Raw genomic sequence first — 20,262 nt, 5'->3', positions numbered from 1 at the left:
CGACAGCTGAGTGAAAGGTGCCAGTCATAAGGCTACAGATAGTAGGACTCCATTCATACGGGATGTCTAGAATACGAAAACGCATAGAAGACAGGAAACATATTAGTGGTTTTCAGGAGCTGACAACAGGGAGGAATGATGAATAACTGCTAATGGATATGGGATTTCTTGGTAGGTAAGAAATGTTCTGGAATTAGTGGTGATAGTTGTACCATTCTGTGAATATTAAAAACCAGTGAAACAGAAACTTTAAATGGGTGAAATTTATAACGTGTGAATTACATGTCAATAAAGTTAAAAAAGAAAAGTAACACGTTCTGCTCTAAAGTGACTTCTGGAAGCAGTTTGGTTATAGGAAATAATGCCATGTCAATTTCTTGGATTTCTTTTTAAAAATGCCAGTTTTTTCCTTAAAAAAAAAAAAGGAACTATAGCAAACACACCGTAAACCGTCTTCCCCACGAATCTACAACGAAGCAAGCTCTAATCAATACACCTCAGCACAGCATTAAATGAGGATCAACTCTTAAGTGTTTTTGGGCCCAGTTTACAGAGTAAAAATTTCAATAATCTGAAGTGTCTGCTTCAAGTCACAAACAAAACAGACTACAAGTCCCTCATGCCTAATGCTCTTGGAGAAGTCACTCTGCCTCCTGAAGTCACTTTCTCAACCTCAAAGCCCAGAGAGGGAAACCCTTCCTGACCTGCCAGGACTCCCTGGGGACTGCTCTTCTCCATCAGGCAACACCAGCACCAGCTTCCAAAACACACGCTCCCGCCTCCCAGGGAGGTGCTTGGCCACGAGGGACGGCAGGTCCAGAGGCACCCATGCCGCATCACTGTAAGGGATAGAACACAGAGGGTAAGCCAGTGCACAAGCCCCAGCAGGAGAAGCACACGCACCAGGGAGCATGACAGACCTCATCAGTTGCTTGTAGAAGTGCTGAACCTTCATCTGGTGTGCTGTCTTATTTCTGAGCCACCTTAACCTACAAAGAAAGGAGAAGGACACTGTGCCTGCATGAGGACAGCTCAGTGCCCATGCAAGGAGCTTGATAAATTACTTACTGATGTTCTGAATGGAAAGTAACTGGTTACTTTAACTGGTTAATAGTGTCTCCTGATGGGGAATGCTTAGGAGACCAAGAAAACTTTTGCTGATAAAGAAACCAATTAGTCAAAGGACTTGTTCATTCCACAAATATCAAGCAATTATCTATTGTCCCTAGTGCCAACCATGGGAGACGAGCAGTACACAAACACAAACGCTGCCTCTCGAACACTCTCATGCGAACAGAAGAACCTCCACCAACAAGAATGGACATGGTATGTCCACAAAGACCAGAGGAGAAACAGGTGATTCGCAGTAAGATTCAGTTACCAGGCCCTGAGTGAAGTGGAAAAGGCCCATGAAATCAAAGCACGTGGAACACGTCACATTTCCAGAACTGGAGTGGAAGACAACCTTCAAGAACACAATCCTGCAACATCTTCACTTTCTCTGATTCTACCCATCTTCCCTCCAAATGCACACATTAATCCACGCTCTCCATAAAGCCAGGTGGGGCAAGGGAGCACTAGGCAGCCATGGCAGGCTAAGTGCTAACCTGGTGCAGGAGATGCCCACTTTCCCTGCATGGCCCAGGTCCAGAAGGCCCTTGGCCAAGTTCTCCTCAGCAATGGGGCACTCTGCACTGGGTACCAATGCCCTCAGCCGGTCATTCATATCCACACAGCAGGGTGCTGCAGGGAAGGCCCGCATCTGGCGCCTCAGTTTCTTCCGGGCTGCAACAGCTTCCCTCCACCTGGAAAATATACCACCATATCATCACTGGGTTATTTTAAAATTTACTACAGGGACAACTGCAAAACCACAGTCCAGTGCTGTAACATACGGAAGCACATTTTCTGGCAATGTTTAGGTCTTTCTCAGCAATAGTCCTCAAACTGAGAAATGAATCAGAATTAAAATTAATACTCAGGCACAAGAAAGGCATGATAGCAGATGAGTGGTGGTGAACAACAAAAGTGATAAATTAAAATTAAGCACTAAAGCTGAACAATCTTTGGAAGCCAGTTTGGCAATATGGATACAAATGTAAGATACATGTATACTTTGCCCCAGCAAATACCACTGATCGGAATTTATCTCCAGGTATGTGTGCATCTGTATGAAATGTTTGTACAAGGACAGTCACTGCAGCACTCTTTGTCACACCTAAAAAGAAAAGCCACATGAAAGTCCATCAGCTGAGAACCAGGTAGGTCATTTATGGTACCACCGACACCTGGAAGAGTCCAATATGTTGTTGTGGTTAGGCCTTCACCTGACCTCAAATGGCGTAAAGAAAGGTTAGCACAGAGTAGAGAACATGCTGTCATCTGTCCTAACAACCACAAAAAAGGGCAGAAGACTTCTGGATGGGTACTCAGCAGCTGCTTCTGAGGAGGAAAATGGGGTCTCTTGTGGAAGACACTCATTTCTCCCTCTATTCCCTCTTATGTGGTTGAAACTTCAAGGTACACTGTGAATTATTTTAAATGAAATTATGAAATGAATCACCATACAACATACATAGTACATGCCCAGTTTAAAGATTAATGATAAATAAAACAGCCACAGACTTCCATCCAATTAAGAAGCAGTGGCCATGACCAGCACTGGGCCCTGCTCAATCACACACCCTCTCACTCCCACAGGTAACCACTATGCTAAGTTTATGTTAGTCATTTTCCTTTTTTTTTAGGTTTATACTACTATAAACAAATCTATATTTGAATATACACTGTATGTTGTACACATTTCCCTAAGAATTCCTTTTTTCACTATAAATTATGGTTTAGAAATTCATCCACATGGGTGCATACAGCTAGAATTTGTTTGGCTTATTCATAGCCATCTCTCTGTGTCAAGAGCAGTGGGTAAATGACAGAAAGCAACATAAATATTTGTCGAAATACAGAAGCTCCCAACCTAATTCCTTACTTATCCCCTTAGCATCTACCCTTTAGGAAGGAACATGTTTCACGTGTGTATATAACTGACTATTTCTGAAAGTATAATCTTGTCAAAGGCTCTCCCCATGTGCATCCATTTCATCTGCAGGGACACAGGACTCACCGCTGGAGATACTTGCAGAAGCACTGAAGCTCCTGGAGGGTCTCCTTTGCAGTCTGGAAAATTTCCTCCCCGAGAAACAAGTCCACCAGGTGGGCACAGACATCCTCACAGCAACGGGCCATGCGGACCCTCTGGTCTGTCTCCACTGCACTCCTACAGAAGAGGGCAATCAGGATGGGGACACTGCACCCAGGGCCCACAGACATTGAGGGCTTGCCCTAAAAAATGGCAAGACCCAATTTCTAACTACTGAAATGTAATTATGTCTCTGCCACAAGAGAAGCTCTCACTCTCTGTCAAATAAATAAAATCTTATAAAAAACAGAAGCTTTTAAGATTTTCATCTTACTTAATGTAAGACACCTGAAAAGATAGAGGAAAAAAGAACAAAAGAGGTACAGGGTACTAGATCATAGGTCCAACAGAGCCCTTGCAAATAGTTAATAAATAAACCTTTATCTTAAGAAAATAGTTACAAATTTTAATTTTTAAATGACCAGTAAGACAACTACAACACCTTCGCATCAGCAGTATGTTTCCAATTAGAAATGTCTCAAGTACATGAGAGCCGACAGCCAAGACTGCCAGCCCATGTTTTACACGGCAGTGGCCCTCAGATAAACCAATATCTAAAAGATTTTTATGACAAAATTCTGTCAACCAAGGGAGCACAGAAAATGTTATCAAATACATGTACTTACAAAATCAAAGTAGCTTAAACAAGCAAGACCTGTTTCCAGTAGCCATCCTCTGTGGCAGGTGGAGATAGCCCTGGGGCTGAACTGAAGCCCAGGTCTCCTGGGACTGTGAGAAACTATATCGCAAGTCCTAGCTCTTACATATTTCCTAACACTCCTTCCTGGGATTAAGAACAGATATCAATCCATCACTTATGAGATCTCATGCTTATGGTAAGCAGGGAAATAGACTCCCATTTATTAAAGATGGAAAGAAACATTATTTAAACAAAACACTTCAGCCTCCTGGCTATGTCCTCCATCTGCACTGGAATCTGTGCTCTGTACTAATATAGTTCATCACTTTCAAGGCTACCTCAGGGGAGCTTAAGCACAGAGACAGATTTCCCTGCACACTCAACTTCTTTCCACCCTGAAGCTTGGAGGTAAAATTAATAAAGTTCTTAAGCGACCATCAATACACTTAATACACATTATACACACAACACACATTAATACAGATTACCATACACATAAAATGTTATATATGGTCCTGGAATCGAGCCTCACATCAGGCTCCTTGCTCAGCGGGGAGCCTGCTTCTCCCTCTCCCTGCCATTCCCCCTGCTTGTGCGCTCTCTCCCTCTCTCTCTCTCTTTCTCTGTCAAATAAATAATAAAATCTTTAAAAACAAAAAACCTGTAATAGATACACAAGAAATAAAGAGAAAGGAATCCAAGTATATCATTAATGAAAGCCATCAAACCACGAGAGAAGAGAAGAAAGGAACAGAGAAGAACTATTAAAAAAACAGACAGCAATTAACATGGCAATAAGCACATACCTACCTATCAATAATTACTTTACATATATATGCTCTAATCAAAAGACATAGGGTGACTGGATGGATTAAAAAACAAGATCCATCTACATGCTGCCTCCAAGAGACTCACTTCAGACCTAAAGACACATCGACTGAAAGTGAAGGGATGGAAAACATACACCATGCAAATAGAAGTAAAAAAAAAAAAAAGCCAAGGTAGCAATACTTCAAACAAAGTAGACTTTAAAACAAAGGCGATAGCAAGAGACAAAAAACTGCACTACATAACGATAAAAGGAACAATCCAAAAAGAGGACATAACAATTGTAAAATATCTATATACCCAACATGGGAGCACCTAAATTCATAAAGCAAATATTAACAGACATAAAAGGAGAAACTCACAGTAATACAGTAATGATAGAAGACTTTAAAATCATATTTGCATCCATGGATAGATCAGACAGAAAATCAACGAGGAAATCAGTGACTTTGAACAACACATGAGACCAGTTAGACCTAACAGATATACATGGAACATTCCAACCAAAAACAGCAGAGTACACATTCTTTAAGTGCACATTGAACATTCTCCAGGATAGATCACTTGTTAGGCCACAGAACAAGTCTCAATAAATTTAAGAAGACTGAAATCATATAAAGCATCTCTTCCAAACACAACAGTATGAAACTAAAAATCAATAACAAGAAAAAATATGGAAAGAATACAAACAAATGGGGGCTAAGCAATAGCCTACTAAACAATAAATGGGTCAAGAAAGAAATTAAAAAAGAAGTTTAAAAAGTACATGGAGACAAATGAAAATGAAAACACAACAGTCCAAAATCTTTGGGATGCAGCTGTTCAAAGACGGAAGTTTATAATGATACAGGCCTACCTCAAGAAATAAGAAAAATCTCAAATAAACAACCTAATCTTACACCTAAAGGAACTAGGGGGAAAAAGAACAAACAAAACCCAAAGCTTGTAGAAGGAACGAAGTAATAAAGATTAGAGCAGAAATAAATGAAACTGAGAGTAAACATAAAATAGAAAAGATCAGTAAAACCAAGAGCTGGTACTCTTGGTACAGAAAGGAAAACAGTCTATAAACGTAAAAATATTCTTTCTACAAAGCCAGCATCATCCTGATACAAAAACAAAGACACTACAAAAAAGAAAACTACAGGCCAATTTCCCTGATGAACACAGACGCAAAAATCCTCAATAAAATATTAGCAGACTGAATTCAACCATACATTAAAAAAATAATTCACCACGATTGAGTGGGATTTATTCCAGGGATGCAAAGGTGGTTCAATATTTGCAAATCAATATGACACGCCACATTAACGAGAGAAAGGATAAAAACCCTATGATCATGTCAACAGATGCAGAAAAAGCATTTGACAAAATACAGCACCCATTCATGATAAAAACCCTCAACAAAGTATGTTTAGAGGAAACACATTCAACATAATAAAGGCCGTAATATGAAAAACTCACAGCAAACATCATATTCGATGGTGAAAAACTGAGAGCTTTTCCTCTAAGATCAATAGCAAGTCAAGGGTGCCATTCTCACCATTTTTTTCAACAGTCCTAGAAGTCCCGGCCACAACGAGGTAAGAAAAAGAAATAAAGACATCCGTATTGGTAAAAAAGAAGTAAAACTGTCACTATTTTCAGATGATGTGATACTATATATAGAAAACCCTAAAGACTCCACCAAAAACTATCAGAACTGATAAAGTTTCAGGATACAAAATTAATACACAGAAATCTGCCACATTTCTATATACTAATAACAAAGTAGCAGAAGGAGAAATTAAGAAAACAATCCCATTTACAGTTGCTCCAAAAAGAATAAAATACCTAGGAATAAATTTAACCAAGGAGGTAAAAGACCTATACTCTGAAAACAATAAAACACTGATTAAAGAAACTGAAGATGACACAAACGGAAAGGTATTTCATGCTCATGGGTTGGAAGAATTAATACTGTTAAAATGTCCATACTACCCAAAGCAATCTACAGGTTCAATGCAATTCCTATCAAAATACCAACAGCATTTTTCACAGATAATCCTAAAATTTGTATGGAACCACGAAGACCTTGAAGAGTCAAAGCAATTTTGAGAAAGAATAACAAAGGTGTAAGTATCACAATCCCAAATTTCATAATACGCTACAAACCTATAATAATCAAAATAGTATGGTACTGGCATAGAAAGAGACGCAGAGATTAATGTAATAGGATAGAGGGCCCATACCTGTCTGGTCAATTGTCTATAAACAAAGGAGGAAGGAATATACAATGGGGAAAAGACAGTTTTCAACAAATGGTGTAGAGAAAACTGGATAGCTACATGTATGAGAATGAAACTGTATCACTTTCTCACACCACACACAAAAAGAAACTCAAAATGGATTAAAGACCTCAGTGTGAGACCTGAAACCTTAACACTCCTAAAAGAAAACATAGGCAGTAACTCTCGGACATCAGCCTTAGCAACATATTTATGGATACGTCTCCTCAGGCAAAAGAAACAAAAGCAAAAATAAACTACTAAGATTATAACCAAAATAAAAAGCTTTTGCACAGTGAAGGAAACCATCAGCAAAACAATAAGGCAACCCAGTGAAAAGCAGAAGATACCTGTAAATGATATATCCAATATAGGGTTAATATCCAAAATATATTAAAAAAACTTACACAACTCAACACCAAAAACAACAACAACAAACCAAAAACAACAACTGATTAAACACAGGCAGAGGACCTGAACAGACATCTTCCAAAGACATATATAAGGCCAACAGACGCATGAAAAGATGTTCAACATCACTAATCATCAAGGAAATGTGAATCAAAACCGTAATGAGATATCACCTCAGTCAGAATGGCTAGAATCAAAGAGATAAGAAATAATAAAGTTGTCCAGGATGTGGAGAAAAGGAAACTCTTGTCTACTATTGGTGGGAACGTAAATTTGTACAACCGTTGTGGGTAATAGTATGGAGGCTCCTCAAAAAATTAAAACTTAAAATACCATATGATTCAGTAATTCCACTACTGGGTATTTATTCAAAGAAATTGAAAACTAATTTGAAAAGATATACGCACCCCTATGATTATAACAGCATTATTTATAATATAGCCAAGATAAGGAACCAACTTAACTATCCACAGATACAGTAATAAATAAAAATATGGTGTGTGTGTGTGTGTGTGTGTGTGTGTGTGTGTGTAATGGAATACGACTCAGCCATCAAACAAGAATGAGATCTTGCCATTTGCAACAACACGGATGGACATAGAGAATAATGTGCTAAGTGAAAAAGGACAGAAAAAGACAAATACCATATGATTTCAATTGTATGTAGAATCTAAACAAACAGAACAAAGGAATAAACAAAAATAGATTCTTAAATACAGAGAGCTGGTGGTTGCCAGAGGGGGGGTGGGGGGGGAATGAGTGAAATAGATGAAGAGGATTAAGATGTACAAACTTCCAGTCAAAAATAAGTAAGTCACAGAGATGAAAAGTACAGCATAGGGAATAGAGTGAATAATAAATACTGTAATAATGTTGTATGGTGACAGGTGGTGACTACACTTATCATGGTGAACAATGAAAAATTTATAGAACTTTCAAATCAATATGTTGTACACCTGAAACTAATATAACATTGCATGCTAATTATACTTCAATTTAAATAAAAAGAAGTTAATAAAATTCTTAAATGAGATACCTCAAAGAAATCTTTTGACATATGAAACAAGAGAAAGGATCTTCTACTTGAGAAAAACTAACAGTAAATTCCTCGGTGTGCAGAAGACTACCAATGCATCATTTTGCTAACAGACACTTCCCCACAACCAGTGCACGATCCACAACGAGGTCGAGTGTAAGTGAGGCCCTCTCTGGAGACAACACACACTCAAGAACAGGGACGGCATTTTCCTGTTTGGCTATCCAAAAGCTATTCCTTATCAAAGTGAAACACAGCGAGCCTCAACTGTCCCAGCCTGGCCACAGTGCCTCAGTAACCCCCTTCTCTCCTACCAGCCCACACTCTTGAACTACAAGATACCAGCACTTCATTTACTTCAACTCTTGGGAGCAGGTTTCCCTCACGCATTCTGTCACGACAAGTTCTGTCAGCTCTGTAGCCAGGCCCTGGCTCAGCTGAGTTAATGCCAGTTCTCTCTCTTGTTTCAACCTGGGTAAAAGAAAAAAAAAGCACAAGGGTAATATTTAAGAATAAAAATAAGTGTCAGCACCCTCTCCAACCTCGAAAGTTGGGATTTGAGTTGTGCTGCCTAACCCGGCAAGGCCACCCTTCTGAAATCACCAGACAAGCCACACACACTCCAGCTCCCCTGACCACCACCCTTGCCCCCAACTCCAGCTGTGGGGGAAGGCTGCTGCTCACAAGGTGGGTATGGCCTCGGACCCCCATCCATTACCTGGGCTGCAGTATATGAGGGCACTAGGTGAACCGTGGCTCTGATGCCAGTGCAGTGGACAACAGTAAGAGCATCCCAGGCCAGGGCAGGTTCTGTCCTGCGCTCACACACTCTGACCTCACGTGCACTGCAGGAACAAGACACACTCACCTCTCCTCTTCAGCCAGCCGCCTCTCCTCCTCCTTTCGCTCCCTTTCCTTAGACACTTCTTCAGCTGCAATGTGCCTCAAAATGCCCGTGGTTGCAGCTGTTAATAGCTCCTCCATAGCAGCATTGGAAACACTAGGCAGAGAAAAGTAGGTATCATTCTAAATAAATAAATAAAAGCCAAGCAAGCCGCCTAACTAAACTTCAAATATTGGCTAGGAAAAAATATATATTTGGCTTTTAGCATAAAAATTAAGCTCATGTCTAAAACACACCATCTATCAAAACTGACTCGTGTAGAAATAGAAAATCTGAATAGACCTATAATTTATGAGATTAACTCAGTATTAAAAAACCCCTCCCAACAAAGAAAAGTCCAGAACCAGATGGCTTCACTGACAAACTATATCAAACACTTAAGGAAAAACTAACACCAACCCTTCTCAAACTCTTCTAAAAATCTGAAGAGGAAGAAACACTTTCTAACACTTCTGTGAAGCCAGCATTGCCCTGAACTGATACACTGATACCAAAACCAGACAAAGACACTATAAGAAAACCACAGACACTATCCCTTAAGGGTACTGATATCAAAATCCTCAACAAAATACCAATAAACCAAAATTCAATAATATATTTAAACAATTATATAAAATTACCAAGTGGGATTTACTCCTAGAATGCAAGGATAGTTCAACAAATGAAAAACAATGGAATACAAACGTATTAATAAACTGAAGGGAAAAAAATCACATGATCATCCCAATTGATGCAGACAGAGCATCTGACAAAATTTAGCCCCCTTTCATGATAAAAGGACTCAAAAAACTAGAAATAGAAAGGCATTTCCTCAACATGATACAGTCTATATATGAAACAACCACAGCTAACATCATATTCAGATGTGAAAGACTGAAAGTTTTTCCTCTAAGACCAAGAACAAGACAAGGATGCCCTATTTGCTGCTTTTACTCAATACTATATTGGAAGTTATAGAAAAATAAAAAACATCTAAATTACAAAGGAAGAAAAAAACTATTATCTACTCATTGAGGACATGATCTTGTATATAGAAAATCCTAAGAAATCCACTCAAAACCTATTACAACTAACAAACAAGTTTAGCAAGATTGGAATATAAGGATAAAAAAAAAAATCAGGGGTTCCTGGGTGGCTCAGTTGGTTGGACATCTGCCTTCGGCTCAGGTCATGATCTCGGGGTCCTGGGATGGAGCCCCGTGTCAGGCTACCTGCTCAGTGGGGTGTCTGTTTCTCCCCCTGCCCCTCCCCCCGCATGCGCTCTCTCTCAAATGAATAAATAAAAATCTTTCTTAAAAAATCAATCATATTTCTATAGGCTAGCAATGAACATTCTAAAAGTGAAATTAAGTAAGCAATTTGATTTAAAATAGCACTGAAAAGAATAAAGCAATTAGTAATAAATTTAACCAAGAAGAAAGACCTGTACAATGAAAAGCAGAAAGTGTTGCGGAAAGAAATTAAAGATGACCTAAACAAATGGGAAGACAGCCCATGTGGACAGACTAGAAAACTTGTTTTTTTAAGTAATCTAAGCCCAACATGGGGCTCAAATTCACAACCCCAAGATCTGGAGTCACATGCTCTACCAACTGAGCCAGCCAGGCACCCCTAGACTGGAAGACTTAATGTTAAGATGCCAATACTACCCAAAGCAATCTACAGAGTCAATGCAATCACTATCAAAATCCCAGAAACATTTTTACAGAAATAGAAAAACTCATCCCAGGGGCGCCTGGCTGGCTCGGTCAGTTAAGCATCCGACTCTTGATTTCGGCTCAGATCATGACCTCAGGGTCATGAGAGCCAGCCCCAGGTCAGTCTCTGTGCTGGGCATGGAGCCTGCTTAAGATTCTCTCTCTCCCTCCCTCTGCCCCCCCACCTCTGCTCGCTCACTCTCAAACAAAGAAAAAGGAAAAAGAAAAAGAAAAAAGAAAAAGAAAGAAGAACTCATTTAAAATTCATATGGAATTTCAAGGGACACCAAATAGTGGAATGATCTTGAAAAAGAGAAACAAAGTTGAAGGACTCGTGCCTTGTGATTTCAAAACTTACTACAACTTACTACAAAACTATATCAAAACTATGTGGTACTGGCATAAAAACAGACATATGGACCAACAGAGCAGAAAAGAGAATCCAGAAAGAAATCTTCACATATGTGACCAGTTGATTTCCAACAAGGGTGCCAAGACCATTTAAAGAGGAAAAGACAGTCATTTCGAAATACAAAGAATATGTACAAAAGAATGGTGTTGGATTTTTATCTTACACAATATATGAAAATAAAACCAACATGGGTCAAAGACCTAAACTTAAGAGTTAAAACTATAATTTTCTCAGAAGAAAACACAGGAAAATATTCATAACATTGGAATATGAAACCAAAAGTACAGGCAACAAAAGAACAATTCGATAAAATGGACTACATAAAATTTAAGGCTTTTGTGCATCTAAGGACACTTGACAAGAGAGTGAAAAGACAATTCAAACAGAAAAGACATTCCCAAAAAGAACGGGAAAAAATGTTTGCAAATCATGTATCTGAAAAGGGATTAATACCCAGAAAATAAACGAACTCCTACAAACTCAACAACAAAAAACAATTCAAAAATGGGCAAAGGACTTGAATATAGATTTCTCCAAAGAAAATATACAAAAGGCAAATAAGCCCATGAAAACAGGCTTAACATCATTAGTCATTAGGGTAAAGGAAACCAAAACTACAACAAGATACCACTGTGTACCCATTATGATGACTACTAAAAAAAAAAAATTAGGGCACCTGGGTGGCTCAGTTGGTTAAGCATCTGCCTTCGGCTCAGGTCATGATCCCAGGGTCCTGGGATCCAGCCCCACATCAGGTTCCCTGCTCAGCAGGGAGCCTGCTTCTCCCTCTCCCTCTGCCTGCTGCTCCCCCTGCTTGTGCGCTCACTCGCTCTCTGTGTCAAATAAATAAATAAAATCTTTAAAAAAAAATTTTTTTTAAAGATGATACTAGGTATTGGCAAGATGTAGAGAAAAGGGAACCTTGTGCATTGCTGGTGGGAATATAAAACGGTGCAGTCACTGTGGAAAACAGTTTGGCAGTTTTTCAAAAAATTTAAAAAAGATCATATGATCTAGTAATTCCACTCCTAGGCATACGCCCATAAGAACTGAAAGTAGGGATTCAAATAGTTATTTATACATCAATGTTCACAACAGCCTTATTCACAATAGTCAAAAGGTGGAAACAACCCCAAGTGTCCATCAACAGATGAATAAACAATGTGGTGTATATACACGTGCATATGTGTTTATACAGTTCACCCCTGAACAACACGGGTTATAACTGCACAGGTCCACTCACACATACAATACCATTAAGTGTACTTTCTCTTGTGATTTTTTTTCCTTCCCTCTAACTTACTTTACTGTAAGAATGCAGTATATGGTACGTATAACATACACGATATGTGTTAATCGACTATTAATTGCTATCAGTAAGGCTTCCAGTCAACAGGTTATCATTAGTTAAGATTTTAGGGAGTCAAAAGTTATACTTGGATTTTCAACTGCACAGGGGGTCAGCACCCCTAACCGCCCACGCTGGTCAAGGGTCAACTGCATATTTTAATGGAGTGTTATTCAGCCATAAACAGGAATGAAATGCTAAAATAAGCTAAAACTGACAGATGAACTTAGAAGACATTTTTGTGTCTAAAAAAACCCAGACAAAAAAGGACAAATACTGTTATGATGTCACTCATGTGAGGTATCTAAGAGGCAAACTCATAAAGACAGAAAGTAGAATAGAGGTTACCAGGAGCTGGGGAAAGAGGAGAATGGGATATTATTGTTTACTGTGTATAGTTTGTTTGGGGTGATGAAAAAGTTCCAGAAATAATGGAGATGGATACACAACATTGTTAATGTACTTAACGACACTGAATTGTATGGTTAAAATGGCTAAGGTGGTTAATTTTGATATGCACATTTTATCACAATATAATAAAGCCAATGGAAATCGTATTTATTTTTAGTTCAAACAGAAAGTATCTGACTCCAGTATAAGAAAATGAATCAAACCTATCAATAAGATTAATCCTTTTGAGTCATCTACATTTATACAGGTGAAATGATACTTTTTAATCATTGTGTGGTTTCATGTGTAATAGGGTTTTTAAAAACATTTGAAATCCTTAAAATAATCTGATTTACTAAATCAATTAGATTTAATTAACTTTAAATAAGTTGTTTAAGTCTTAGAAAGATTTTGATTATTAAATTTATTAAGACTAGAAATTTAAAGTATTAGATAGAATCAGATATATGAAATTTATAACTGTAGTTTGAAATCTCTAAAGAAATTTCACCATGGTATAAACTGCAAATCATACAAGATGTTTAAAGGGATTTAATCTGTTAAATTTATAAAGTAAAATTTAATCCAAGATCACATAAAGTGTTTTTAATTTTTAATAGAGAATAAACAAATTTTTTTACTTTACTAGATTTTAAAGGCATGTTTAAGTTTAAGGAGAGTTTAAGGAAAAACAGGTTTTTAATTTACAACTTTAATAAACCTAACATTGTTCAAAAAGCACACACAAACAGAAACTGCATGCCAATGACAAAGAGGAGGTCAGGAATACAAGCAATCATACCCACCCAGAGGACAGGACCAACAGTTAAGCCTGTACAAATGGGCAGCTGCAACCTCCTGTCCAAGACTGAGAGCAGCTCTATAACTCTATAAGAAACACGCAGGGATGGGGAACGGCCCCAGCAAGCAGACAGCTTCAGAGCAGGTGGGGCACCGCACTTACCCCAGAGCTGTGGTTGCAAAGTCCACTCCAGCGGCGCCAACCTCCTCACAGTCCCTCTGAAGAACCTCCTGGATGAGCTCATCCACTACTTGAGCCAGGTCCTAAGGAGAGAACAGATGGGGGTCAGAGTGCTGGCAGTGAAAAACACTGCCTCAATCCAGACTGAGCTTAAAACCAAACAGTCTAGCCCTACGGCCTAAGGGTACTGAAAACCTTCGCAGAACTGGAGATGGTCTCATGAAGCACCCCCCGCCCCAGGGCAAACACGTCCCTTCACAACCTCATCAGTGGACACTTGTCTGAGGGCATCTGACAATCCTCATGTGGGAATTGGCTATGCTGCTTCTGGAAAGGTTTCCTGCTCATGAATGGAGAGAAGCCTTCTGGAGAGGACAGGGCAAGGCTGCTGCCCGCTCGACACCCTCCCACACTGCCCCCCACACCACATCAAACACGGTCTGCTTCTCCAACCATTCTTCAGGGTCCCCTCAGGCCTCCTTATTGCCCCAGCACCAGCCCAAGCAACAGGGTGGCGAGCCCGATCCCACAACCTATGTGGTCGACAGGCCCTGTTCAACCCCATCAGCAGGCACACAGTGCCGCCCGGGGCCCCACACGTTGCTAGTCAACACGTCCACTGGCTCTCTCAAGTGAGCGGTGTTGAACATCACTCAGAGCAGATAGGTCAGGGGTGCAAGATGCCGCTGGGACAGGAAGCAATGAAGTGCTGCTCTGACAACTGTGATGAAGACGGCGGCTCTGCACTGAGCCCGGGGCAGGGGGTCAGCCCGGCTCTGCCACCTGCAGCTGAGTGACTGCAGGCAGAGCCTCTCCCTGGACCCCTCGTGGGAGACCAGACAACAAAGCCCACTCCATAGGGCAGAGGGTGGTCCAGAGACCCACATGTCTGCAGAGCCCTCGGTGCAAGGCAGTACTTCCATCAGCCCTCACGTTATATCCACAAAAACCCCTCCACGCCTTTTCCAAAGCCTGAGCTGCAGCCCTAACAGACACAGGCAACAAGGTAGGGGGCCTCACACAGCCCTAAGCTCAGAGCCCCAGGCATCCTGTCAGAAAGACAAAGGCTTAAGCCTCCAAGGCCAGGGTCCTGAGACCCGCCCCAGCTGGCACTCAGAACGTTTAAGAGCCACACGTGCAGCCACCTCTGTGGATTCGATCTACAGACAACAGTAAGACTGGATATCAGACACTACTGGTGACACTTGCACAACGGGCTCCTCAGAGCCCTAATCTAGAAGATTCCTTACCGCATCAGAGTACGAAGGTGCAGGCCTTGGAGGAAGCAACTCACACTGCACAGGGGGCTGCATGGGGGGCTGCACAGGGGGCTGGAAGAGGGTAGGTGCTGTGCTCGGGGTCGGTGCCGGGAGGTGAGGCAGAGAAGCTGGTGTGGGCGCAGGGGTGGGAAGAGGCTGCTGGAGGAGAGCGGGCGGCGATACATCTGCCTCTGCCCCACATGCCTCTCCTTTCCCCTCACCTGGAAGGGAACAGGCAAGTGAGGGCACTTAGACAACCCCCGGACACCCACAGTGACCCTAAGGGCTGGCCACCCTCCTGATCAACGTCAGAGGGGACAGTGTGTGTTTCACCCATGGGAACCAAGCACCGTGACATCAGGGAGCCATTCAGGCCACTCTTGAGAGGGGAGAAATATCTGAGCACTGAGCCAATACCCACCCACTCCACCCTCACCCACAAAATAAAACAGGTGCTCCTACCTCCAGAGAGGCTTCCTGGAGGGGCAACACTAGTTCCCTCATGCAACAGCAGCTTCTCACCTACTGTGTCCAAGCTGGGTCTCTGGGTGCCCACAGGCAGCTCTGCAGCCAGGCTCTCCCCAATGTACTTGTTCTGGGAGTTGAAGCTGCACACGGGGGTATGACGAGGGATGGGGGGCAATGGCCCTCCATTCACAATCTCCCCAACTGATACAGTCAGCTTCCTGGTAATAAACACTGACTTCCTGGCCTTGGATAGCCCCTCTGGTTCCAGGAATGAGGACCGGTTCAGCTCGACACAGCTACCCAGAAGAGAGAACCCGGAGAAGCGTTACATAGGTGAGAAGCCAACCTTCACCATCTTGGTGCCCAGCAGCGATGCTGGAAGCCCTGTCCCCATCACTGGGTCACCCCACAACCATATGTAAATGAAGAGGAAGGCAGTAAAGGCTGATCTAGTGTCCCGGCCCACAGTACCCACAGCCGCCAGCCTGGACATTTCCTTGTGACTTGGGAGCCTCCTGGCCTACTTGTACACAGCCATAGGTGGAACAATACACACGTGCATGCTCCTGTCTTATTCCAGAGCCACATGTTTCTATGAGGACAGGCCTGCAGGACGCAGACAGGAAGGGGCTGGCAATGAGGAGTTAAGAGGAGGGAACGGTTGGAAAAACAGCAACTTGGAACAAGACATGCTGCACATTATGGTGCCATTTACTGGGAGTGGGTCCACGAGTTTCATCAGGTTCTCAAAACATTGACTCCAAGCAGCAGAGAAGCCCCTGGCCTGGCCCATCAGTGCCTGTCTGGGCCATCACAGGTGGACAGTGATAGTCACTGGCCAGCAGAAGTCATCTTCAAGAGAAAGAGTAAGGAAGACCCTACCTTTACCTTTAGTTTCTCCAGTAACTTGTGAAAAGCACTGATTTTGGAATTGCAAATGAAGGAGTCTGAATGCCAAACCACTAACAAGCAGTGTCTGATCTGCGGATGCTCCCCAGCCATTCTGAGCCTCGCTGTGTTCACCTGCACCCCAGGGAGGCAGCATGTGGAATGGGCCCTCTCTGGGGCCTGGCATGTAGCTGGCACTTCCCAGCCCTTTATCAGAATTAAAAGAGGAAAAAAAAAGAGAGAGAGAGAGGTCCCACAGTTACCCTCTGCTCTTACCCATCAGAGACAGTGAGACCATAGTAGTTCAGGAAGTCTGTGGCCTCTTCACAGTCTCTGAACAGCAGCATGCGCACCACGCCATCCAGGGGAAAGACAGTGGAGCGCTGCGTGCTCACAGTGTACGCGATGTTGAGCGCTCGGAGAGCGTCCCTGCGGATCTGAAGAGAGAAGCCAAATCACTGCAGTGTTAAGGAGGCAGTCATCCCATGACCACAAAATGCCACCATGGGGGACAGGGTCCTGCTATAGCTCAGTCCCTCTGGAAAGCAATCTGGTACAAGAGGCCCAGGCTTAGCAATTATCAGGGCATTTGCTCAGCAGAAGAAGCTCAGAAATGCATGTGAAACAGTCAGTCTCATACACAGGAACGGTTAGGCTATGAAGGAAACCCTTGGGGCGCCTGGGTGGCTCGTTGATTAAGTGTCTGCCTTCAGCTCAGGTCATGATCCCAGGGTCCTGGCATTGAGCCCTGCATCAGGCTCCCTGCTCAGCGGAGAGCCTGCTTCTCCCTCTGCCTGCCACTTCACCAGCTTGTGTGCCCACGCTCTCTGACAAATAAATTCTTAAACACACACACACACACACACACACACACACACACACACACACACACAAAAGAAGCCCTAGAAGACAAATCATCCATCAGCAGGGCATATGGAAGGTCAAATGTGCGCCATCCATTTGACAAAAAGCTCTGTGGCACTAAAAATTATCAGAGATGATAGAATGCCATGGAAAAATGCATAAATGGCATGAAATTCATAACAAGTGTTTAAAAAAAAGATAGGAAAATGTTAACAAAAATTGCATGTGGATGCTAGGACTCTGAGTGACCCCTTGCTTCCTTTTTTCCTCTTGCAGTGTTCTTTAACTCTAACAGTATTTATCGAGTATTTATTTCTCGCCTGGCATTGTTAAAGCCAAGCACACAAAAATAAAGCAAAATCCCTGCCCCCAGAACAGATGTGTTAGGGAGAGACCAACAATGAACAAAATGAACCTGTGAAATACACAGTACATTTAATGGTGACAGTGCAACAGAGGAAGGCAGAGGAGGAGGGCAGGCAGGCAGGGTGGGCTCTGCTGAGAAGCTGGCAGCCAAGCCAAGACCTGAAGAAAGTGAGCACCATATGGCTCTGTGAGGAGAAAGAACAGCAGTGAGAACAGCAAGTTCAAAGGCCCTGAGGCAGGAGTGTGCTGGGGTTGGAGGGATAGGAAGCATCACAGCAGGTGGAGCTGAGCAAGGGAGCCTATGGGACAGACCATGTCAAACACTTTGTTTCTCTAAAGCACTTAGATGTCTTTTTTGTTTCAAGTTATTAAAACAGGCACAAATGGCCAACATTCTAATAACATTATAAAATCATTCTGAAAATATTAACTATGGGTTTTATTTATTGAATATACAGAGTTCCCCAAATGGCACATTGTTAAAAATCTTTTCATTTGTTCCAGAATCTCAGTGCTGTTGGCAATTATCAGACAGGACAATGAACAAACTTGAAGAAGACCCTCTGCCTGGGCTATGACTGTGGGCTTAGTCACTGTTTACCAAAGGATCTGATGTGTGACCAAAGAAGAAAAACAACCCGGAGTCACAGAACCAGCTGACCAGGTCGTAAGACCCCACCCCCACACCAGCAGGCTCCTCCCCACCCAGCGGACACCTTGCAGCTGGGGGACAGCACAGTGTATGCACTGTCAGGGGGCTAGGCCTGAAGACCTGACTTGGGGAATTCTGAGACCAGGCATTCATACTCTATGTAAAGCACCAGGTAAGACATGGATCTTCCCCAGGTTTGCAACCCCGAGGGACAGCACAGTACTCAACAAGGAGCACGCCCTTAAGAGAGTTATTGAAATGGAATCAGCAACATCAGGTTCACTCCAAAAATTTCGATTAGTAACCCTTAAGAATTTTTAAGTCAGGGACTTTGTAGGTGCAGTTTTTGAGTTTTGGTTCTTTGTTTCCAAGGAAAATGATAGTGTTGAATTCAAGTCGCATCATGCTGAAGAGATCTCTCCAATACGAACCTAACAATAGTATTTCCATCCCACTGCCTTTTCCGTCAGCAGTCCGTGGTGCCAGCTCCCCTGTGCAACAACGTAATGCCGGCAACCCCCTCGGGGGGCTGCTGCAAGGCTGACACATGTTAGCCTGGGACCTGCTAAAATGTTCTTGGAATAGAGAAGCACTTAAATACCAAAAGTAACGATCTGGTTTCTTCCAATTCTTCAAGTATAGCCACATTACTCACCTGATTAAAGTAACAATGTAAAAGACAAGCATTCAAATAAGAAGCCGACTGGACCAGTTTGAAAAATCTCACAAAATTATTACTGTTCAATGCAGCAAAGGCCTGAACAGCAAATTTTACTTCGGAGGAATTTCTAACAGCAGGATGGAACTGTTGCACTTCTCTGTTAATTAAAGGAGACAAAGGGGTTAGAATTTTATTTTCTTTCTTTTCCATTTTGTTTTTTAAGTAGGCTCCAGGCCCAGCGTGGAGCCCAATAGGGGGCTTGAACTCCGACCCTGAGATCAAGACCTGAGCTGAGCTCAAGAGTTGGATGCTTAAATGACTGAGCCACCCAGGCACCCCTAATTTTATTTTTTAGTTAGACAAAATGTCCATAAAAATAGATGTGATTTAAAAAAAAAAAACCTAGATTTTTGCCATACTAAGAAAGAGGAACTTAATGGTGACGTGTGCCATTCTGTTCAGTTTACTAACTTCACAGCTGCCGCTCTTGAGCTGATCGGGAACAACGGTGCTCTCTAAAAAGACGGTAAATAAACAAATCCAAGGAATAATCAATTTAAGAATTGATTATCAAAGAATTGCTTTAATGCCAAACAACTGCCAACTGTTTTTGATGATGATGACATCTAAAAACAAAATTTAATTTTGTTTTGCTTTGTAAATAAACAGAGTTGACTGAATCACTCAAGAGAGATGCCTACCAGGGCACCTGGGTAGCTCAGTCAGTTAAGCACCTGACTCTTGGTTTCGTCTCAGGTCATGATCTCAGGGTCATGAGATTAAGCCACACTTGGGCTCCTCGATCAGCGGGGAATCTGTTGGAAATTCCCTCTCTCCCTTCTGCCCCTCCCCCCACTTGCATGTTTTCTCTAAATAAATAAATAAAATCTTTAAAAAAGGGTGGGGAGAACCTGGGTGGCTCAGTATGTTAAGCGGCTGCCTTCGGCTCAGGTCATGATCCCAGGGTCCTGGAATAGAGCCCCGCATCCAGCT

At 42.1% G+C, this 20,262-nt stretch overlaps 1 protein-coding gene across 7 annotated transcripts in view; it reads right to left on the bottom strand.

Moving 5' to 3' along the window:
• Positions 1-20,262, bottom strand: part of LOC103680678 (minichromosome maintenance complex component 3 associated protein) — a 51,113-nt gene that overhangs the window by 17,118 nt on the left and 13,733 nt on the right. For all 7 annotated transcript variants that reach the window (XM_040621765.1, XM_040621766.1, XM_040621763.1 and 4 more), the window contains exons 10-20: positions 19,264-19,426; positions 17,003-17,163; positions 15,893-16,134; positions 15,362-15,591; positions 14,094-14,194; positions 9,247-9,378; positions 8,736-8,849; positions 3,122-3,274; positions 1,608-1,805; positions 921-989; positions 705-839 (exon numbers count right to left, since the gene is read on the bottom strand). In XM_040621765.1, the coding sequence (XP_040477699.1) occupies positions 705-839; positions 921-989; positions 1,608-1,805; positions 3,122-3,274; positions 8,736-8,849; positions 9,247-9,378; positions 14,094-14,194; positions 15,362-15,591; positions 15,893-16,134; positions 17,003-17,163; positions 19,264-19,426 (1,698 nt within the window). The remainder of the gene's footprint in view (positions 1-704; positions 840-920; positions 990-1,607; positions 1,806-3,121; positions 3,275-8,735; positions 8,850-9,246; positions 9,379-14,093; positions 14,195-15,361; positions 15,592-15,892; positions 16,135-17,002; positions 17,164-19,263; positions 19,427-20,262) is intronic.

Source organism: Ursus maritimus, unplaced genomic scaffold, assembly GCF_017311325.1.
Source record: "Ursus maritimus isolate PB19 unplaced genomic scaffold, ASM1731132v1 scaffold_4, whole genome shotgun sequence".
NCBI lineage: Eukaryota > Metazoa > Chordata > Mammalia > Carnivora > Ursidae > Ursus > Ursus maritimus.
Note: the sequence above shows the minus strand (reverse complement) of the source record. Positions and strands in the feature narration are given on the sequence as shown.